This window comes from Lycium barbarum, chromosome 8, assembly GCF_019175385.1.
Source record: "Lycium barbarum isolate Lr01 chromosome 8, ASM1917538v2, whole genome shotgun sequence".
NCBI classification, from domain to species: domain Eukaryota; kingdom Viridiplantae; phylum Streptophyta; class Magnoliopsida; order Solanales; family Solanaceae; genus Lycium; species Lycium barbarum.
In genome coordinates, this window is record NC_083344.1 from 63,615,593 (window position 1) to 63,637,935 (window position 22,343).

The 22,343-nt window shown below is 40.8% G+C and overlaps 1 protein-coding gene across 1 annotated transcript; it reads left to right on the plus strand.

Annotated features, from left to right (window-relative positions):
* Positions 1–3,098: 3,098 nt before the first annotated feature.
* On the plus strand, positions 3,099–8,648 carry LOC132606159 (uncharacterized). Its single transcript, XM_060319527.1, has 4 exons — positions 3,099–3,445; positions 4,521–5,912; positions 7,565–7,739; positions 7,825–8,648. The coding sequence occupies exons 2-4, from the start codon at positions 4,566–4,568 to the stop codon at positions 8,430–8,432; spliced, it is 2,130 nt and encodes a 709-aa protein (XP_060175510.1). The 5' UTR covers positions 3,099–3,445; positions 4,521–4,565; the 3' UTR covers positions 8,433–8,648.
* Positions 8,649–22,343: the final 13,695 nt, after the last annotated feature.

Sequence of the window (22,343 nt, forward strand, 5' to 3'; positions counted from 1 at the left end):
CGTCTATGATGCCTATGATTTCATTCTATGTTTACTTCTAATGCTATTCTCCGTTGGTAGTCTCGCCTCAAAATACTTGTTCCTTCAAGGTGAGACAAAGCGATCACGACTGTTCCATAATGTAATCGGAGGTCACCGACTTTACGTCACTCCGATGGCTACATGATTTTTCTTTGGGCTCTCTTGCATGCTTATATGACACATGTATATAAGATATGTATATGAACATGAGGTGGGGGAAGGGATACATGGGGATGGGAAGGGAAACATGTTTCACTGCCACCTGGTCAGTTGGCTTATCATCCCGGACGCGGGATATAAATATATATATGGGCGAGCCGATGTATTTCGGCGCAATGTGGGCGAGCTGACATTGTTCGGTGCTATGATATTACATAATATACTATGATATGCTATGACATGATACACTGTGAAATAAGCTCTATTTTCTATGAATATGAAAAAGAAATGTTTCCAAAAGACAGCCAAGCATGCATGGTATCCGGCCTGAAAGGGCAGTCCTATGTACAGGTTACTTTCTTGTCTTATTATATGTCTATGACCCCCATGATATTGGTAATCATAATCTATGTTCCTGTTTGTATTAATTTCCATGCCTTACATACTCGGTACGTTATTCGTACTGACGTCCCTTCTTGTGGACGCTGCGTTTCATGCCGCGCAGGTCAGCAGGTAGACGGACCTGATTTCTAGGAGTTCTATCAGCGGTTATCGGCAGCGCTCCAGTTGTCCCGGAGCCTCAGTTCTTGGTACTATTTTGTGTATATATGTTCGGGCACGGCAGTACTCGGCCCTTTCTATGTATATGTATACTATGTTTAGAGGCTCGTAGACAGATATGTACAGTTAGATGTTTTGTACTTTTGATGGTCCTAGTCGCTGTATACTGTGCTAGTAAAGCTTATTAGCCTATGTTTATAAGTATGCTCCTAATGTTAACGTTTAGTAAATAAGAAAAATATATGGTATAGTTCATACGGCCCGCTCAGTAATATAGGTAAGATGATAGATAAGGGGTGCTCGGTATAAGTATCGGGTACCCGTCGCGGCCCTAGTTGGGTCGTGACAGTTCCTTCACGACTTATTAAATTGGGTTGTGATATCATCCCATCTTTAAAATCACTCTAGCCCAAACCCATTAAAGCTTGGGCGGGTCAAATGGGTTTGGGCACCCTTGTTTTTCCCACTGATGATGCCATGATTGAGGTTTACGACTGCAACAAAAGAGCAAAACCAAGTGAAAAGGTTGGCAATCTAATAATACCCATTCAGAAGTTGTTTCCAAAGCTGCTCAAAGACTCCGACAAGTTCAACCATTTGTCCTTGACAAGCTTACCAAACCGTGGAAGGTTAAGAATGTTGAGGGTATTCCACAAGACAAAATCGGTGAAACATGTGGTGTTTATTCGTTGAAGTTCATTCAATTCATTATGGCTTGCCAAAGCATGGAGGGTTTGCGCGCAAACAAGATACATGCTTTCAGAGAGATATTTGTCATTGAAATTTTTCACAAATGTTTTGAAGCACCCATCGTATGATGAGCAATCCAACTGTATTTTGTAATGTTTATGGAGATAGCTTAAGTATCTTGTGTTAGAGCTGTAGCTGGTTTTGTAATTTTTCATCTGTGAGGATTATAATGTGGCTATAGTTCCTGTATTTGCTACTTAAGATTGCCGGTTGTGTTGTCCTTGTGCTATGATTTTGTAATGGCTCATTTGGTGATTAATACAACAAGAACATGAACATATATTAAATTGCGATTCTTCCTTAAAAAATGGAAGTGGTTTACTGCCTATACTTTTACTATAACAAGAGTTATGTATGTAGAAAATAACATTGGACAGAACTATAGCAAAAGATAGTATATTTGATTAATTGTTGAATGCTAACCAAATATTTTAATTGATTGACCGGTCGAATTCATTCATCTGATGGTTCAACTAAAGTCACTTTAGACCCCCGTTCAGGTTGTTTCACTTAGTTGATCTGTCGAATGCAACCATCTGATGGTTCAGCTGAAGTCATATCAGGCACCCGTTCAGGTTATTTCATTTAATTGATTTGTCGAATGCAGTCATCTGTTGGTTCAACTAAAGTCATTTTAGGTCCCCGTTCAGGTTATTTCCCTTAGTTGATCGATCATTTTATATTATTCGAAGCTTCAAACAAATAATTAGAGGGACAAAGCATTCAAGATCCGACTAAGTCAAAATTACCCACATTGGACAAGACTTTTCGAGAAATTAGATCTTAATCGTGAAAATAAAAAAACATCAAGATAAACTAAATAAACAAACTTTGTTGTAAGCTTGAAGGGCTTCCTCATACGATTAGTATGACTTGTACAAGCTTTCACTCACCCTATTAGTCATAGATGCATAATCGACCCATGTGCGGTATATACCGGGTGTCATACCACAAAATACAATATTAAGCTTTTTAGATTTAGGCATTTTTTATAAAAGAATAAAAGGTAGAGAAAGAAGAAGAAGATAATGGCAGGAAGTTACTGAGTATGGCGTAAGTTTTTCCAAAATAAAAAACTAAGGTTGTAATATAAAAACTAGGATTGTACGCTTTGTCGTATCTATAGTAGAGGAAAAAAAGTGGGAGGTATTTGTATATACAAAAGCGTATTATACGAAGAAGTAAAAGAATACACCATTAGAGAAGGAGAAGTGTGCTTCTAACTTATTTTTTCAATGCATTGAGAAAAAATATGGTTTTAAAATGGAGAGAGAGGATAGAGAAGGCGATAGTTACCGTCTAACGACGTTATAAACTTTTAAGTTAACGTTGACTTTATAGTTAAGAATATAACTAAATAGAAATTATCAGCACCCGTGTGAAATGACCTAAATGTCCTCGTTCTGCCCACAAGATTTCTGCCCAAAAATCAATTTCCTTTCTATGAAGATCCTATAAAAAAAACAAATTGACATTTCACTGTCGAAATTTTGGCGCAAACTTAGCGTTGACCAAATTAATGTGCGTCGGCGCGTAAGACGTCATTCATAACCAACATAAACCCTTTATATACACATGAATTAAATACATGTCATATTTAATTACAATTACGTGTTTACATATGCCTATATTTTTTTATTAATTAATATATCCCAGCTATTGTTCTCAATCACTCCATTATACTCTCCATTTTCAGCCATTATTGACTCATATACTCACCCAAAAAGAGAGAAGAAAAATAAAAACTCATTTCTTACATGCAAATTTCTCGGAGTTTGATCCGTTTTTTCCAGTCTATTTGGAGGCGTGTTTTTTGTTTCTTGAATTCCAATTTATAATCATTATGGAATAAAAGTATTTGATGTCATCATCAAATTGCCAAGATAAATATTATCAACTCAGTTTCTTGTACACATCAATAAGAAGAAAAAAGTGAAGGCGATCTACAATCAAGGTTAATCATATCCCTATTTGAGTCTTTTAATTTTTTTTATTTTTTTCCTATTCTTCACTATGCTGAATTTTGGGGTATGGATAAGTAAGAATATAGCAGTAATTATGTGAAATGAACTAGCTTTGGTTTATGTTAGTTATACAATGATGATGGAATGATTGTTTTTTTGAATTCAATTTTATGGTGTGGACAATAATTGTAATTTATTGTCTTTCATCATGGACCTTTTCTAGATTATGATGGTGGTAATAATTATGGTGTCTGCCTTTTTTTTTTTTTTTTTTTTGACCATATGTCTACTTCATTTAGACTTTATGAAGTATACTATGTTTTCTTGATAGTAAAACACACATCCAATGTTGTCTTTTATTTTGTAAATCATATTTCACATGTGGACTTTTCTTTGCGGATTGTGTAGATAGAGTTATATTTCCTTCTTCCACTGACATAAATTCCGCTATGCTGGTATTATTTATTTGGAAGATACCGAGCATATATGGGGTTGATTTCTCATATGATCACTCAATTAGTAGTTATTATCTCAGAAAGTCACCTTTCTTCTTGATTCCAATTTTCTTCTACAAAGAAAGTGACTTTCTGAGATAATAACTATTAGTTAAGTGGCCATATGAGAAATCAACTTTTATGTAACTGTTATACTGTACTCAAGATTGAAGCTTTTTCCTGTTGTCTTTTTTTTTTCTTTTTTTTTGGGGGGGGGGGGGGAGACCATTCATGGAATTCAAATGATGTACAGTTAAAGTTGTGCATTTTAAATTTTTGGGTTCTATCCGAGGTTCAAATGCTGTCAATGGACCATTTATGCATTTCTTTTTGCCTTGTTGAGTAGTATTTGAGTCATAATAGAAGGATGACGGGTGCCTAAAAATTGGTAATATGTTTCAAGATTGATGCTTGATTTATGTTTTTGTAGCATTTACTTTGTGCAAACAATATCAAGTGGTGCCGTATTTTTGAGAAATGCTTTCATAACTGAGTAGTCATTTGCATTTGTTTAGCTCCCATGTAAAAATGTTTAATTTGGAAAACTAAAACAATTCTGGTCTGACTACAGAGTGCCTGGTTTAGTTCCTGTCTAGCTGAGGAGCTATTGCAATAGATGGAGGGGAAGCAGCATTTGCAAAGCGTTATCGCCAAGCTTATGGGACTTGAAGAGCTTCCACCTGAGCTGCCTATCCCTAGTAATAAGAAAAGAAGAGTGCTCTCAGAGAACTATCTTCAGAAAACGGCTTCAATAGGTTTACGAGAAAAGAGCTCAGTTTTAGTTGGCCGTTCCAACACACAGAAGCAGCAAGAAGTTGCAAAGGTATTCGAAACTCACACCTATAGCCATGAAAAGTTAAGCCAAACTGCCGCCAAGGCCAAGAAGCAAGAGTATACCGATTCTTTTGTTAAGGAATCTGATGGTATTTCTGGAGATTTACTTTCTGATAGTGGTGACTTACCAAGATATCTTCGGCAGGCATATGAATTACCAACCAAGCGTTATTGTCAGGTTTCTAGATTGTGTTATGATCCAGTTCATTTAGCTGGTCCCAACAATGTAAGCGTCAGCAAAATAGCCAGTATGTCTACCAGAACTACTGTTGGAGATACTACGAGATCACTTCCAAATGGGCCAGTAGATGATGAGGAGGCAGAGGGAGAAGGTGTTGTTAATAGTGTGGAGCCTCTAGGAAATAGTTTTGGAGTTCCAAGGGCAATTGCACAGAAATCAGCCCACTCTGTATGGGACCATAGTTGTAAACCTATAGCTAGAGCATTAAAGGTTAGTGAGTCTTTTCTCAAGGCTGTGGCACTGAAGCTACCTTCCTCAAGAGGAGATGGTTCTCTTCATTCCTTTGCAAACAAAGAATCGAAGAAACAAATCACTGAAGGATGGAAACTGACGAGTGCTTGTCAAGAAATTGAAGTAGGTCACACTCTTGTAGAAATGCGTGAGTTGGAAACAAGGCCACAATATATAGATAACAAACATAGCTTTCTGCACATTAGGGGATCAGGGTCATGTAGTCGTTTGTGTATCAGTGGTCCAAAGTATGAGTGTAGTAGGAGTTCACCACTTGATTCTAGAGTAGCCTCTGGAAATCCTAAAAACAGGATCAGCATTGAAGGATCTAAATATGACTGGCATCTGAGGAAAAAAGAAATTGTTGATTCTAGCCCTTGGAAGCTAAAGCAGAAAGCTGGTTTAGAATGTAGAGACTTGAGTTCTGTGCTTGATCAGTCATCTGGTTCCATTAGTGCTTGCATAAGCTCAGCATACGGCCAGCCCGAAAAGGAGATTACGTTAGAGAAAGACAGTCTGTATAGAGGCAGCAAACCACACTGCTCAAATGCAAATGCAGGGAACATCACAAGTTCTTCCAGGATCACTGACGAGCTCCAATCTGAAAGTCATTCATATATAAAAGATGGCAATGCTTCTATCATTCCTGTTGGACAGGTCTGTATTTCCTCGTGCTACCATTTAAATGACTTATAATCTCCATGGTAGTTTAATTTCCTGTTAGTTTCTGTGAATTGATTCCCGCAGGCTTACTTCTATATTCAAGTCATGAAACCTTTTTGTTATTTAACAAGTTACTTGCATTTCTTTATCTGTTGATATCTCACAACCAAATGATGCCGCTTTATCTGTTGATATTTTAGAACCAAAATGATGTCTTGTATTTTGATTCAAGAATTGCTTGTAGTGTCATACATATGAATTCCTAGGTTGTTGACTTATTCCAAAGAAAAGGTTCAGCACACATTTTCACATGCATTTAAAACCCAGGACTCTGTATTTTCAATTTGTACGAAATGCTGTGAGCTGAAGTACATTCCTTCCGACCTCAAGAAAGTTGGATCAAGTTGTAGTCATCTGCTTAGTATCTAACAGGTTGTTCTTCAGTTGATGACGATATAGGTAGGATTATAGGCAGATATGTGTTTGGAAATGGTGACCAATCTCCAGAAAGGAAAAGGACAAGGACCTTTTGGTTACTTCATCTGAAACTTTCTAGTGTTTGATTGAGTGTTGAATTGTTCTGCATATATTAAATGTAATAAAGTAGGGCAATTAAGGTAAGAAGCAGTTGACCAGCACATCCTTCTCAATACTAGACTCCTGCTATTTTCTTTTGAAGAAAGGATCATTAAAAGGTGAAAAATGAAGACAGGAATTAATACGTCCGTCTGAAAGAAAATATCATTGAAGTGTCAATTTGTCTGGAAAAACTAATCCATACAATTCTTCACAAGCTTGATGTCAGAAAAAGTTACTATTGTTTCATAGGCTGTATCCAATCATCTTATGAATAGTATCCCTATGACCTATGTTATTTTTTTTTCTTTTTGCCTCAAACTTTAGGAGTAATAGGTTCTTATGTAATAAGCATTGAACCTTTTAACTACTTGGCCGAGCAAAAGAATAACGAGATTCTTGTTAATGTCTGGTGCAATTAATTAGTTAGTGACACTATGGTCTTGGTGAAGAAAGTCTGTTCTAGCTGGTTGACCTCCATATCGGGTTATGTTGAGTGGACCTTGACATGCCAAGGAACGTACTTCAATTATTATGCTGCCATGCTTGATTCTGCACAAGAAAAAGAATACCTTGTCAACAAGTACTTTTCTCATGATACTTCAAATGATAATTGAACTGTGTCAGCAGATCATTTCTACATTAAAGTTTCATATGAGATTGCTTGCATCTTTATATTTGAGCTCCAATTCATGTTGGACATCATGAGTGTAGGAACTTTTGCTTTCCTTTATTAGTTAAATTTATCTGCATATTAAAATGACTCACAAGCTTGTTTACATACCAAGTTGGGTTAACCTTGGGTCAGTTTTGTTCTGTGGCTCATGGTGCCCACAGTTTATTAACATGGTTAGCTCCTCTGTGGTCCATCTGTAAAGTGACTCTTATGTCACCAAGCAAACAAACAAATAAAATGAACTTTGCCTAAAAAAGTGAGAAACTGTTAAGACTTGTTGGCTCTCTCTCTCTCTCACATACCTGAAACTTAGCTTTGTGAAGAAGCAACTACAGTTGCAGTGTTAGTTCATATATATGTCATATTACTTAAGCTGACTTTTCTATTTCAACAGGAATCGTGGAATGAAGCACATGAAATAGGAGCACTTTCTGCCAAACACACTACGGTTGACCGAAAATCTCCTAAGAATCCTACTCAAGCTAGTCCAAATTCAGTTCTGGAGCCACCTTTCAAGGAGGAGAAGCTCTGTGCCTCTGAATTGAATGATAGACATGCTGATCTATGCTGTAAGAGAACGCGAGTCTGCTTTAGTATTTTTCCTTCGGTTTTTATCACATACTCATTTCTGTTTGTCCTAAATTATTTTGCCAGATGTTGCAATGCAACTTGAGCTTCTTGATACCATCTCAGAAGAAACATATTCAGAAGGATCTGAAATGGCTGTCTCAAGTGATGATGTTTCTGAAAGAGCGTCTCTTGATCTATGTCGAGAGAATAAGAAGATATTGATAGACGTCAACACCGAAGAAAGTAGGAACTGTTCCTACCTTGTTGATGTCTTAGATGAGGTGAACTATAATATCTGGAATTCTTCTGAATGTCCTGTCAATAACTCGGTGTTTGACATGTTAGAGAAGAAATACGGGAAGCAAAAGTCTTGGCCAAAATCAGATAGGAAGCTTCTGTTTGACTGTATAAATTCAGGGTTGAGTGGGATTCTGCATTCATTTATGGATATTTACACGATGGAAAAATCTTTGAAAAGAAGGTGTCATTTTAAGTTGCGGGGAAATGAAGTTGAGGAAGAGTTGTGGAAGTTGCTGGTGAGTCCAAAAAAGGAAGTTTGCAAGGACTTGTCTGAGAAAGCACTTGGGAATGGGACAAGGTGGTTGAAAGTAGAGGAAGAAATGGGGACCATATGTGAAGAGATAGAAAGCTTTTTGTTTGAGGACCTAGTTGCAGAATTAGCTTATTATTGAGAATATATAAAATGGATTTTTCACCTACAAGTTGTGGCCGAAAATGTAGTGTTTTCATCAACAGTTTTGACATGAAAATATTAGTTGTGATGTATATATTAGTCTTGGTGACTTGAAAAGAAATGAGAGATTTGGCATTATTCTGATTTAAATTGTATAGTTTAATTACAAAGTACTGTGTTTTATAATAGAAATATACTAGAGGATAGTGCCGCAGTACAGAGATTTGGCGAGGTGTCAATGATTCGGTTCGGTTGTCATTATAAAAAACTTGTATCGTACAATTTTTTCAATGGCCTGGGTAACGAGTTGAGCCGACTCGGGTGTAACGACTCGTTTGGTCGTTACGGCTAGTTTGACCCCGTTGACCCTTTCCGAGCTATATCAGCCCATATTTGACCCGCGGGGACTGGTGGCATGATTTCCAAAGTCATCGGATGCGAAAGAGGTTGGGTTTTGTGAAATTAGACTTAAAGTGAAAAGTGGTTGACCTGAAGTTGACTTTTGGATAAACGGACCTTTATCATAAATCCGTCAATTCCGAGAGGTCCAGATGGTTATTTAGAATTTGTGTGTTTATTCGGTTCGGTTCCCAATGCACTCGGGTGCATTTTAGGACTTGGAGTGGAAAGTTAGTTTTGAGGTATCAGGAGTTGACTCGGTCAACGAGATCTCCGTTGCGAATTCCGAGGCCACGAGTGCGTTCGTAGCATGTTTTTATGTATATCTGCATATTTGGTTTGTGTGTATAAGGCCTCCGGTGATAATTGGATTTCGGAATGAGTTTGTGAAACATGAATTATTTTCTGGTTTTTGGTGTACCGCAATAGCGGCACCGCTATAGCGGTGGCCCCGCCGCAAAAGCGGCTAAGTACATTTTCTAGGTAACCGCTGTAGCAGTGGAGAGCGCTGAAGAAGGACCGTTATAGCGGTCCCGTGATCGCAGAAGCGATTGACAGGCAGTTTCTTCATTTAATGGCTTAATAAAACTCCAACCCTTATGTCATTATTCTAGAATTTAAGGGTTTTGGGGCAGATTCTTCATCAAGGTAATTCTCTTGGTCTTAGATTCCACAAGTTATTATTCCTAATCATAATCTAATGCTAGAAATCTATAGAATCAAGGAGGGATTAAATGGGTTTTCATGAAAGTTTCTTAAAAAGGGTTTAGACTTCCTAAGTTGATTATGTTAATAAAATTGGCTAAGATAATCATAGAATCTGATATATCTTCTGTTGTTGAGCTTATATCTACCATTGTTAGAGATTAATTCTTGAATTGAAAAGCTAGGGTTTATACTCAAATTGGGGGTTTTGCCTAGAATCCAAATTTGAGTAATCTATGAGTTCTTCTAGCTTATAATTGATGGGAATTATCACCTAGAACATTAATTTCATGTTGAGACCTATAGATTCCTAATTTCATCTCTTTAGTTCATAAATCACATTCAATAGGTTGGGATTTGGGTATTTATTAGTAGTAAGGTTGAATGATGTTTCTTCTTGATTCTAATTTCATGATTCGGATATGATTAGACTTCCATTATCTCGAGGCTCAAAGGAAGGGCAAGACTAAGGTTTGGCTATTGGAGACTTGCTGTTCGGCTTTCAGTTAGGTTACGGTTTACCTTATGGTGAGACTTTGATTAGCGAAGCGTATGTTTAGATGATATTGTCGGAAATTGCATGTAAACCTTCGGGTATGAAGTTGGGTTGGATATGGCCTTAGGTTGGGCCTTGTTGTGTGAGTTGGGGGCTAGCCACCCCATTGCGTTGTTGACTTATCTTGTTCTATTTACTTGTTGGCTCGTTGCCACATGAGACATCGGATATTGGTAATTAATGATGTTATATCCCGTGTTTTCACACGTTTGGAAAAAACTTGGAAATATTGGATTTTTGGAGATATAATGTCAAATTTGATATTTTGTTGAACATAGGAGTTATGCATGAAAGAATAGAATCATGAAAGCGTGGGACAAGGCTAAGGGTAATTTTGGAATTTTGGAAATTAGTTTCGGGAATTACAAAATACGATCCACACCTTATTGGGCTTGCAAAATGTGAAACAAATTGAAGCCCAAAGAGATAAGGGTGGCCGGCCATAGTAGGCCTTGGCCTAAGCCCAAATTAATTATGTCATGTGCATGGCATGTGACAACTTTATATAAGAAGACAAAGTCTTCATGTGTATCCATTAGAAGCAAGCAAGAGCAAAAAAATAGAAGAGGAGAGAAAGTGAGGTTCTCGGGTTTGAGGGGCAAAAATAGCCCTCAAAAATCTTGTCCCAAAAATTCAAATCTTGTTGATTTCCTACTAATTCAAGGTTTCCTTGCATCTTGGTATAGTTGGTTTGGAGTGGGGAGCTCTAGAATCTCCAAGTTGAACACAAGTCCAAGTGAAGAAAACTTGAAGAAAAGGTAAGAATTTCTACCTTTTATTGGTGTTATGAAGTTTTGATTGTGTTGTAGTTTATGGAAATGTGTTGATTGTATGAAGAAATAGAAGTTTGCAAAGTGGGTGTGTGTGTGAGTGTGTGGCCGTGGGTATATACTACATATATAGCCTCTATGTGTTGAATTTATGTTATAATCTAGTCATGATTGTAATGAAATGCATATGGGAATTGAAAGTTGGATGAATTTAGTTGATGTTGCAAAATGAGCATATGGCCGTGTGGTGTAATGGTCTTGGAATAAATATGAATCAAGTTGTGTAATGTGTTGGAGTGTTGGTATTGTGATGTTTGTAATGTGAATTAAGCTAGAATGATATAAGTTTGTGTTGAATTGGAATGTGAACACTTATGTCGTTTTAGTATGATTTTCCGACATTAAGGAAATGAAGTGTTTGGTTGTGAATTATGATGTTCATTGATGAATTTGGAAGTTGGAAACTTGTTATGAAATTATATGCCAAAGATTTGATGTTTTGCATAAGTTATGCTTTTGGCGGAAAAGTGTATATCATGTATATCAAGTGTATATCCTAAGGGAAATGGTATGAGATGTCTTTAGATTTATATGGTGATGATCATGATGGTTGTTGAATACGAAATTATGATCTTAGTTGAAAGTTGGCTTGAATTGAAGATTATGTCAACTTGTGAGAAAAATGACTAGTTGAAGGATATTTGTGTTTTTAATGTTCATTGTTGATATTGTTGTTGTCGTTTGGGTTGTTGTTGATGATTTATAGCCGAGTTGAATTCTCGGGGTGTCATATGTATAGGGGAAGTGCTGCCGAAATTTCGGTAGCCAAATATGCTTTAAGTTGAAATAATGACATTAATAATTCACAATTGGTAAACTTGACCAATTGCAGTTTTTCGACGAAACGGGAAGTGAGATTGGAAAGGCTTAAGGAGCGTGAAAGGTATGTAAAGCAAACCCAATTCTTCCCTTGGCATGCCCTTAGTGTATTAGGGTCAGATCCGGGCCTCGAAGGACCTCTTGGCCCTCGGAATCCGCAAGACAAAATTTCAGTTTTTCCTTCAGTAGAATTGAACCTCTTTGATACGCTTTTTCTGAAATTATGCAAACTTGCTCTAAATTATTCAGAAAGTCATAGAATGTTTGTATAACCTCTTTAGGTGACACTATATGCTTAGAGGGCACAATTTGAGCCCGCCGCCTTATTTGTCCCGAGACGGGCCCACTATTTACGGTTTTGCCCCTAATATGCTAAAGCTTCCTTTTTAAGCGATTTTTGAAAGAAATGTTTTAATTACCCTACTAATCGCGTAACGAATATTATTTTAAATATTCTATTAAACCTTATACATTATTTTGACACCCGGAATGACTTCAGGAAAGTTAGACTTCTGTAATTTATTATGATATCTGGAATACATTTATTATGATTCCGTCCGACTCCATTTGATTTGTTTGTCTTTGCTACGCCTCATCGAGTCTTTGAAAATACTTATGATATTTTTAAATTGCATTAGTCTCTCACTACTCCATTCGTGGATGTCCCAATGTTTCCCACACTGAGCCCGGGCCAGGATATGTTGTCAAGCGTAATTCTCTGCATTGTTCGCCGCGTCCCGATGTGAGGGCAGGTATACGTGTACATGGGTCTGTGGAGTATGATGTGTCATGTCCGCCTATTCTGATTTGATCTGTTATGGCCATTTTGATATGACATTATATGATACGGGGCCACGCCCCTTTTTCTGATTTCTCTGTATAGTGGCACCAGCGTCGGGAGGGTGGCCACATTCTGTTTGTCGAGTCCCGTGGCAGGGACCGGATATGATATGATATGACATATGTTTCTGTACGCATTCTGCCTGTTTTGGAAATATGCATTTGACACTCTGGATTCTGTACTCATTTTCTGTAACCATTATGATTTGACTTCCGTGATTCCGCTTTGCATATTCAGTACATATTTCGTACTGACCCCCTTTCTTCGGGGGCTGCGTTTTCATGCCGCGCAGGTACAGACGACAGGTTTTCTGATCCACACGTTTAGGATCCCATTTCTGCTATTTTGGGGCGCTCTCTTCTACAGAGCCCATCTTTTGGTACAGTCTGTTACTGCTATCGGGATATGTACTTTGTTCAGGGTATGACGGGGCCCTGTCCCATCTTATGATTATGATATGTTCTGTAGAGGTCTGTGGATACATCTGTGTGGGTTCTGTACATATGTTTGGGATGTTTTGTTTTATGATAGCCTTATCGGCTTCTGTGTGCCAAGTCTGCTCTTCGGCTAAATTCTGTAGCATCCACTAATGTTATTATTATATTATTATTCTGATAATATGCTAATTTGGGTATCGGGTACGTATAGGTACCCAGCTAGGGCACTGGTCGCGGCCCACGGGGTTGGGTCGTGACAAAAGTGGTATCAGAGCAGTTCGTCCTTGGAATGTCCACAGACCGTGTCTAGTAGAGTCTTGTTTATGAGTGTGTTGTGCACCACGCCTATAAACAGGAGGCTACAGGGCATTTAGGATACTACCCTTCTTTCTGTCTTAGATCGTGCGATAGAGCTGTGTTATCAGGATGACCCCTTCCTAACGAGTGGCTATGTTTGCAGATATGCCTCCAAAAAAGGCAACAGCGGCCCAAAAGGCCAAGTCAGCAGCCTTGGGAGAGACTAGCCGGGTCCAGAGGATTACCAGGGCCCAGACACATATTGCTCCGGGGACTTTGCCCCAGACAGAGGGTTCGTCTACACCGCCACTCGTGGAGGAGATTGGGGCGGCCGCAGCCGCAGATCGGGGGGCGGCTCCACCGCCAGCTCCCGCAGTTCCAGTACCTGAGCCTCCAGCTCCACGGCCAGGCACTGAGGATCAGTCTATGAGGGAGGCAGTCCAGTTGCTGACGAGACTGGTGGCAGGGCAGGTTCAGGGGCATGGACTGGGAGGTGACCGGATAGTCAGGCGTGATAGTTCGAGACCCGTGAGTTTTTGACTTGTAACCCTCCAGAGTTCTTCGGGACAAAGCCCGAGGAGGATCCTGAGGAGTTTATCAGGAAGATGCGACGCACTCTAGATTTGATTAATGCTTCCGAGACAGAGTCAGTCGCGTTAGCTTCGTACCGGTTATATGATGTGGCGGCAAACTGGTACGAGTCATGGGGGCTATCCAGGGGGGACGGCGCTCCTCCAGCAGTTTGGGGCGATTTTTCTCAGGCATTTCTTGGACATTTTCTGCCCTGAGAGTTGCGACGAGCCAGATCTGATAGATTCTTATTATTGAGGCAGAAGGGCCGCAGTATCCGGGACTATAGTTTGGAGTTTGATTCCTTGGCCCGATATTCACCTACTGTGGTGGCTACTATGGCGGACCGGATGCACAGATATATTATGGGGCTGGATCGGTATTTTGTTGATAGCTGCTTAGTATTGGCTGCTCAGCCCGGTATGGACATTGCCCGTATCCAGGCCCATGCCCAGGGCATGGAGGATCGGGGCAGAGGAGGACACCAGCCTGACAGGGGCCAGGATCGGAGACAGCCCAAGAGGGCCAGGTCATCTGGAGATTTTCGGGGCAGACAGCCCCAACAGCCGCAGCAGCCTAGCAGATTTTCATCTCAGCCGGCGCAGAGCGCGCCTCCCCAGCCTACAGGTCGCAGGTTCGAGAGCCCAGGGTATTCAGGAGCGGGCCAGAGCTCCAGGGTTTCAGGTTCACGGACAGATAGGGGTTCTGGTCAGATGAGGCCACCCAGGGTTCAATGTTCCTTTTGCGGCAGATACCATACGGGAGAGTGCTACAGAGCCACCGGTGCATGATTTTCTTGTGGCCGTCAGGGCCATTCTGTGAGAGATTGCCCGTATAAGGGTAGTTCGGGTGGTGCAGCGCAGCCTACCGGATCAGCCGCTGGGTCTTCATCTTCGTCAGTGGCTATGCGCCCTACGGGGCAGGGTATTCCGGCACCAGCGGGTCGCGGCAGGGGCCGTGGTGCAGCTTCTGGTATTGACGGTCCTTCGAACCGCATTTATGCTTTGGCCAGCCGCCAGGATCAGGAGGCATCTCCTAATGTCGTCACAGGTACCTTATTGGTCTTCTCTCGGTCTGTGTATGCATTAATTGATCCAGGTTCGACTTTATCATATATTTCACCCCTTGTTGCCGGTAAAATTGGTATTATGTCTGAACCTATAGAGCCATTTGAGGTAGCCACACCGATAGGGGATTTTGTTGTAGCGAAACAGGTTTATAAAGACTGTTCTGTGATCGTTTGTGACCGTGACACTAAGGCAAATCTGGTAGAGTTAGATATGACTGAATTTGATGTTATTATGGGTATGGATTGGCTAGCTTCCTGTTACGCTAGTGTTGACTGCCAGAATAAGGTAGTTCGCTTCCAGTTTCCCGGGGAGCCAGTTATAAATTGGGCTGGTAATACAGCATCGCCGAAAGGTAAGTTTATTTCATACCTTAAGGCAAAGAAAATGATCAGAAAGGGTTATATCTATCATCTGGTTCGGGTGCAAGACTTGGACGCCGAGACGCCGACACTTCAGTCAGTCCCCGTGATTAATGAGTTTCCAGATGTTTTTCCCGACGAGCTTCCAGGTCTTCCTCCAGAGCGGGAGATAGTCTTCTCTATTGACTTACTCCCAGACACTCAGCCTATCTCTATTCCTCCATATAGGATGGCGCCTGCAGAGTTAAAGGAGTTGAAGGAGCAGCTGAAAGATTTGTTGGATAAGGGCTTCATCAGACCCAGTACTTCGCCTTGGGGAGCCCCGGTATTATTTGTGCGTAAGAAAGACGGGTCGCTGCGTATGTGTATTGATTATCGGCAGCTGAATAAGGTAACTATAAAGAATAAATACCCCCTCCCCAGGATTGATGATTTGTTTGATCAGCTGCAGGGCGCTAAGTGTTTTTCGAAGATAGATCTTCGATCCGGTTACCACCAGGTGCGAGTACGAGAGGCCGATATCCCTAAGACAGCTTTCTGGACCCGATATGGGCACTACGAGTTCAGGGTTATGTCTTTTGGGCTGACAAATGCTCCCGCAGTATTCATGGATTTGATGAACCGGGTATTCAGGCCATTCTTGGATATGTTTGTAATTGTATTCATTGATGATATCCTGGTTTATTCTCGGTCTGAGGCGGAGCACGCAGATCATCTGAGATCGGTATTAGGGGTACTCCGGCATCAGAAGTTATATGCGAAATTTTCTAAGTGCGAATTCTGGCTGTCTTCAGTGGCCTTCTTGGGGCATATTATTGCAGCTGATGGTGTCCGGGTGGACACACAGAAGATTGAGGCCATGAAGAATTGGCCCAGACCTACGACGCCCACAGAGGTACGCAGTTTCCTGGGGTTATCAGGTTATTACAGGAGGTTTGTGGAGAAGTTTGCTTCGATTTCAGCGCCTTTGACAAGGCTAACTCAGAAGGGAGCTAAGTTCCAGTGGTCTGACGCTTGTGAACGGAGCTTCCAGTTGCTGAAGGAGAAGCTGAATACAGCCCCAGTTCTGACTCTTCCAGAGGGACCAGACGGGTATGTTATTTATTGTGACGCTTCTGGCATGGGGTTAGGCTGTGTATTGATGCAGCACGGCAGAGTTATAGCGTATGCTTCCCGGCAGCTCAAAAAGCATGAGAAGAATTATCCTACCCACGATCTGGAGCTCGCAGCGGTGATTCATGCTCTGAAGATATGGAGACACTATTTATATGGCGTTCATGTGGATATCTATACTGATCATAAGAGTCTCCAGTATATTTTCAGGCAGAGAGAGCTTAATTTGCGACAGCGGAGGTGGCTGGAGCTTCTGAAAGATTATGACGTGGATATTCTGTATCATCCGGGTAAGGCTAATGTTGTTGCCGATGCGCTCAGTCGGAAGTCTATGGGCAGTTTGGCCGATTTACAGCCAGACAGGAGAGAGATAGCCCGTGATATTCAGCAGTTGGCTAGTCTCGGGGTTCGTCTGGCCGATTCTGGAGATACACGGATTTCTGTTCGAGGGGTTTCTGAGTCATCTATCAGGGACGATATTAAGCGGCATCAGTTTGAGGATCCTGTCTTAGCTCGGTACAGGGACACAGCCTATGATAAGGAGAGGACTCCGTTCGAGTTTTCACCGGACGGCACTATGTTATACAAAGGCAGGTTGTGTGTACCTGATATTGCAGGCCTTCGGCAGCAGGTTATGAGCGAGGCACATTATGCTCGCTATTCGGTCCATCCTGGGTCTACGAAGATGTACCATGATCTTCGATGCTTATACTGGTGGGACGGTATGAAGCGGGATATTGCAGAGTTCGTCGCCCAGTGTCCTAATTGTCAGCAGGTCAAGATTGAGCATCAGAAGCCGGGTGGACTGTTGCAGGAGATGGAAATCCCGACTTGGAAGTGGGAGGTTATTAATATGGACTTCATTACAGGATTGCCTCGCACTCCACGGAAGTATGATTCCATCTGGGTCGTCGTTGATAGGCTGACGAAATCAGCCCATTTTCTTCCCGTCAGGACTACCTATTCCGCCGAGGATTATGCCAGGCTCTATATTAAGGAGATTGTGAAGCTGCACGGAGTTCCTATATCTATTATTTCTGACAGAGGCGCCCAGCTTACGGCGCATTTCTGGAGATCATTTCAGGAGGGACTAGGGACTCAGGTGAGTCTGAGCACCGCATTTCATCCTCAGAGCGACGGGCAGGCCGAGCGCACTATACAGACGCTGGGGGATATGTTGCGGGCCTGCGTTATTGATTTCAGAGGCAGCTGGGATGATCACTTGCCATTGATTGAGTTTGCATATAATAACAGTTACCATTCCAGCATCCAGATGGCTCCGTACGAGGCTCTATATGGCAGGAAATGCAGATCGCCGATTGGCTGGTTTGATATTGGCGAGTCAGAATTGATTGGCCCAGATATGGTCCAGCAGGCCGTGGACAAGGTAAAACTTATTCGAGAGCGACTGTTGGCAGCCCAGAGTCGACAGAAGTCATACGCGGATAAACGGCGTCGACCGTTGGAGTTTCAGGTAGGCGATTGGGTATTTCTGAAGGTATCGCCTATGAAAGGCGTGATGCGGTTCGGCAGAAAGGGTAAGCTCAGTCTGCGTTATATTGGGCCTTATCAGATTGTTCGGAAGGTTAGAAATGTCGCCTATGAGTTAGAATTGCCACCTGATTTGGAAGCGGTACATCCGATATTCCATGTCTCTATGCTTCGCAGATGCATTGGTGACCCTTCCAGAGTATTCCCTGCTGATGATATTCAGGTGACGGAGCAGTTATCGTACGAGGAGCAGCCCGTATCTATTTTGGATCGCCAGGTCAGGAGGCTCCGAAATAAAGATGTGGCCTCCGTTAAGGTACTGTGGCGGAATGATAACCGGGAGGAGATGACCTGGGAGTCGGAAGAAGAAATGAAGAAGAAATATCCTCATCTGTTCCCTATAGCCACAGGTAACCTCAAATCCCTGCTTAATTTCATTTCAATATCAATCATATGTCATATATGTGGTGTATAAACATAAACTCCCCCAAAGTGTTTTTTTTCAACCCTATAAGACTAATTTTACATTCGAGGACGAATGTTCTAAATGGGGGGGAGGATGTTATATCCCGTGTTTTCACACGTTTGGAAAAAACTTGGAAATATTGGATTTTTGGAGATATAATGTCAAATTTGATATTTTGTTGAACATAGGAGTTATGCATGAAAGAATAGAATCATGAAAGCGTGGGACAAGGCTAAGGGTAATTTTGGAATTTTGGAAATTAGTTTCGGGAATTACAAAATACGATCCACACCTTATTGGGCTTGCAAAATGTGAAACAAATTGAAGCCCAAAGAGACAAGGGTGGCCGGCCATAGTAGGCCTTGGCCCAAGCCCAAATTAATTATGTCATGTGCATGGCATGTGACAACTTTATATAAGAAGACAAAGTCTTCATGTGTATCCATTAGAAGCAAGCAAGAGCAAAAAAATAGAAGAGGAGAGAAAGTGAGGTTCTCGGGTTTGAGGGGCAAAAATAGCCCTCAAAAATCTTGTCCCAAAAATTCAAATCTTGTTGATTTCCTACTAATTCAAGGTTTCCTTGCATCTTGGTATAGTTGGTTTGGAGTGGGGAGCTCTAGAATCTCCAAGTTGAACACAAGTCCAAGTGAAGAAAACTTGAAGAAAAGGTAAGAATTTCTACCTTTTATTGGTGTTATGAAGTTTTGATTGTGTTGTAGTTTATGGAAATGTGTTGATTGTATGAAGAAATAGAAGTTTGCAAAGTGGGTGTGTGTGTGAGTGTGTGGCCGTGGGTATATACTACATATATAGCCTCTATGTGTTGAATTTATGTTATAATCTAGTCATGATTGTAATGAAATGCATATGGGAATTGAAAGTTGGATGAATTTAGTTGATGTTGCAAAATGAGCATATGGCCGTGTGGTGTAATGGTCTTGGAATAAATATGAATCAAGTTGTGTAATGTGTTGGAGTGTTAGTATTGTGATGTTTGTAATGTGAATTAAGCTAGAATGATATAAGTTTGTGTTGAATTGGAATGTGAACACTTATGTCGTTTTAGTATGATTTTCCGACATTAAGGAAATGAAGTGTTTGGTTGTGAATTATGATGTTCATTGATGAATTTGGAAGTTGGAAACTTGTTATGAAATTATATGCCAAAGATTTGATGTTTTGCATAAGTTATGCTTTTGGCGGAAAAGTGTATATCATGTATATCAAGTGTATATCCTAAGGGAAATGGTATGAGATGTCTTTAGATTTATATGGTGATGATCATGATGGTTGTTGAATACGAAATTATGATCTTAGTTGAAAGTTGGGTTGAATTGAAGATTATGTCAACTTGTGAGAAAAATGACTAGTTGAAGGATATTTGTGTTTTTAATGTTCATTGTTGATATTGTTGTTGTCGTTTGGGTTGTTGTTGATGATTTATAGCCGAGTTGAATTCTCGGGGTGTCATATGTATAGGGGAAGTGCTGCCGAAATTTCGGTAGCCAAATATGCTTTAAGTTGAAATAATGGCATTAATAATTCACAATTGGTAAACTTGACCAATTGCAGTTTTTCGACGAAACGGGAAGTGAGATTGGAAAGGCTTAAGGAGCGTGAAAGGTATGTAAAGCAAACCCAATTCTTCCCTTGGCATGCCCTTAGTGTATTAGGGTCGGATCCGGGCCTCGAAGGACCTCTTGGCCCTCGGAATCCGCAAGACAAAATTTCAGTTTTTCCTTCAGTAGAATTGAACCTCTTTGATACGCTTTTTCTGAAATTATGCAAACTTGCTCTAAATTATTCAAAAAGTCATAGAATGTCTGTATAACCTCTTTAGGTGACACTATATGCTTAGAGGGCACAATTTGAGCCCGCCGCCTTATTTGTCCCGAGACGGGCCCACTATTTACGGTTTTGCCCCTAATATGCTAAAGCTTCCTTTTTAAGCGATTTTTGAAAGAAATGTTTTAATTACCCTACTAATCGCTTAACGAATATTATTTTAAATATTCTATTAAACCTTATACATTATTTTGACACCCGGAATGACTTCGGGAAAGTTAGACTTCTGTAATTTATTATGATATCTGGAATACATTTATTATGATTCCGTCCGACTCCATTTGATTTGTTTGTCTTTGCTACGCCTCATCGAGTCTTTGAAAATACTTATGATATTTTTAAATTGCATTAGTCTCTCACTACTCCATTCGTGGATGTCCCAATGTTTCCCACACTGAGCCCAGGCCAGGATATGTTGTCAAGCGTAATTCTCTACATTGTTCGCCGCGTCCCGATGTGAGGGGGCAGGTATACGCGTACATGGGTCTGTGGAGTATGATGTGCCATGTCCGCCTATTCTGATCTGATCTGTTATGGCCATTTTGATATGACATTATATGATACGGGGCCACACCCCTTTTTCTGATTTCTCTGTATAGTGGCACCAGCGTCGGGAGGGTGGCCACATTCTGTCTGCCGAGTCCCGTGGCAGGGACCGGATATGATATGGTATGACATATGTTTCTGTGCGCATTCTGCCTGTTTTGGAAATATGCATTTGACACTCTGGATTCTGTACTCATTTTCTGTAACCATTATGATTTGACTTCCGTGATTCCGCTTTGCATATTCAGTACATATTTCGTACTGACCCCCTTTCTTCGGGGGCTGCGTTTTCATGCCGCGCAGGTACAGACGACAGGTTTGCTGATCCACACGTTTAGGATCCCATTTCTGCTATTTTGGGGCGCTCTCTTCTACAGAGCCCATCTTTTGGTACAGTCTGTTACTGCTATCGGGATATGTACTTTGTTCAGGGTATGACGGGGCCCTGTCCCGTCTTATGATTATGATATGTTCTGTAGAGGTCTGTGGATACATCTGTGTGGGTTCTGTACATATGTTTGGGATGTTTTGTTTTATGATAGCCTTATCGACTTCTGTGTGCCAAGTCTGCTCTTCGGCTAAATTCTGTAGCATCCACTAATGTTATTATTATATTATTATTCTGATAATATGCTAATTTGGGTATCGGGTACGTATAGGTGCCCAGCTAGGGCACTGGTCGCGGCCCACGGGGTTGGGTCGTGACAAATGATATATCATGGCTATGATATTAAGGTACTTTACTTGATTGATATTGAGATGAGAATTGTGATTCCATTGTGGCTTATTGTGTAGCTTTATTATTGATATTGAGATGAGTTTGTGATTCCATTGTGGCTTATTGTGTAGCCTTATTATTGCTATTGAGATGAGAATTGTGATTCCATTGTGGCTTATTGTGTAGCCTTATGATTGATATTACTTGTGTGCCATGTGTGGTACTGTTTGGGATTGAATTGGTTGTTGATATTACATTGCATCGTATTCATACTCATTTCCATGATACATTGATATTGCATGGTTATGTTACTGATGATAATAAGTGAGAGAGTGTAGCCTTCGAGGTCTTTGCCGGAGAGCGTAAAAGAGAGATGAGAGTCTGTGATCCGAGGTCATTTACCGGAGCGGACTGAGTGTACGTTGCCCGAGGTTTCTTGCTGGGAACGAATGAGTGTACGATGCCTGAGGTTTCTTGCCGGGATCGAGAGAGTGCTAGTGATCCAAGGTCATTTTTCGGAGCGAGTGGTACATGGACATCACGGGTCCTCCATGGGTTGTGCTGCCGAGATGTGATATCATGTTCCATCGGAGTACATGTGTACGGTGCATATGCATTGCATTCATCATACATACATCATTGCATTGCATTGTACCTTTTGGTTTCCTGTGATGACTTGTTGTGATATGATCGTGATGTACTGGTTCAGATTGGTTATACTGAGACTTGGCACAGTTGGATTTAGATGCTATAATATAGGTGATGACTTGTTGTGATATGATCGTGATGTACTGGCTCGGATTGGTTATACTGGGACTTGGCACTGTTGGGTTTAGATGTTATAACA

What these genes read in the sequence shown, in the direction of transcription:
- LOC132606159 (XM_060319527.1), top strand. Translation starts at nt 4,566, where the DNA reads ATGGAGGGGAAGCAGCATTTGCAAAGCGTTATCGCCAAGCTTATGGGA. An exon ending in CTATCATTCCTGTTGGACAG is followed by an intron (nt 5,913 to 7,564) that starts GTCTGTATTTCC and finishes CTATTTCAACAG; the next exon opens with GAATCGTGGAATGAAGCACA. An exon ending in TAGACATGCTGATCTATGCT is followed by an intron (nt 7,740 to 7,824) that starts GTAAGAGAACGC and finishes TTATTTTGCCAG; the next exon opens with ATGTTGCAATGCAACTTGAG.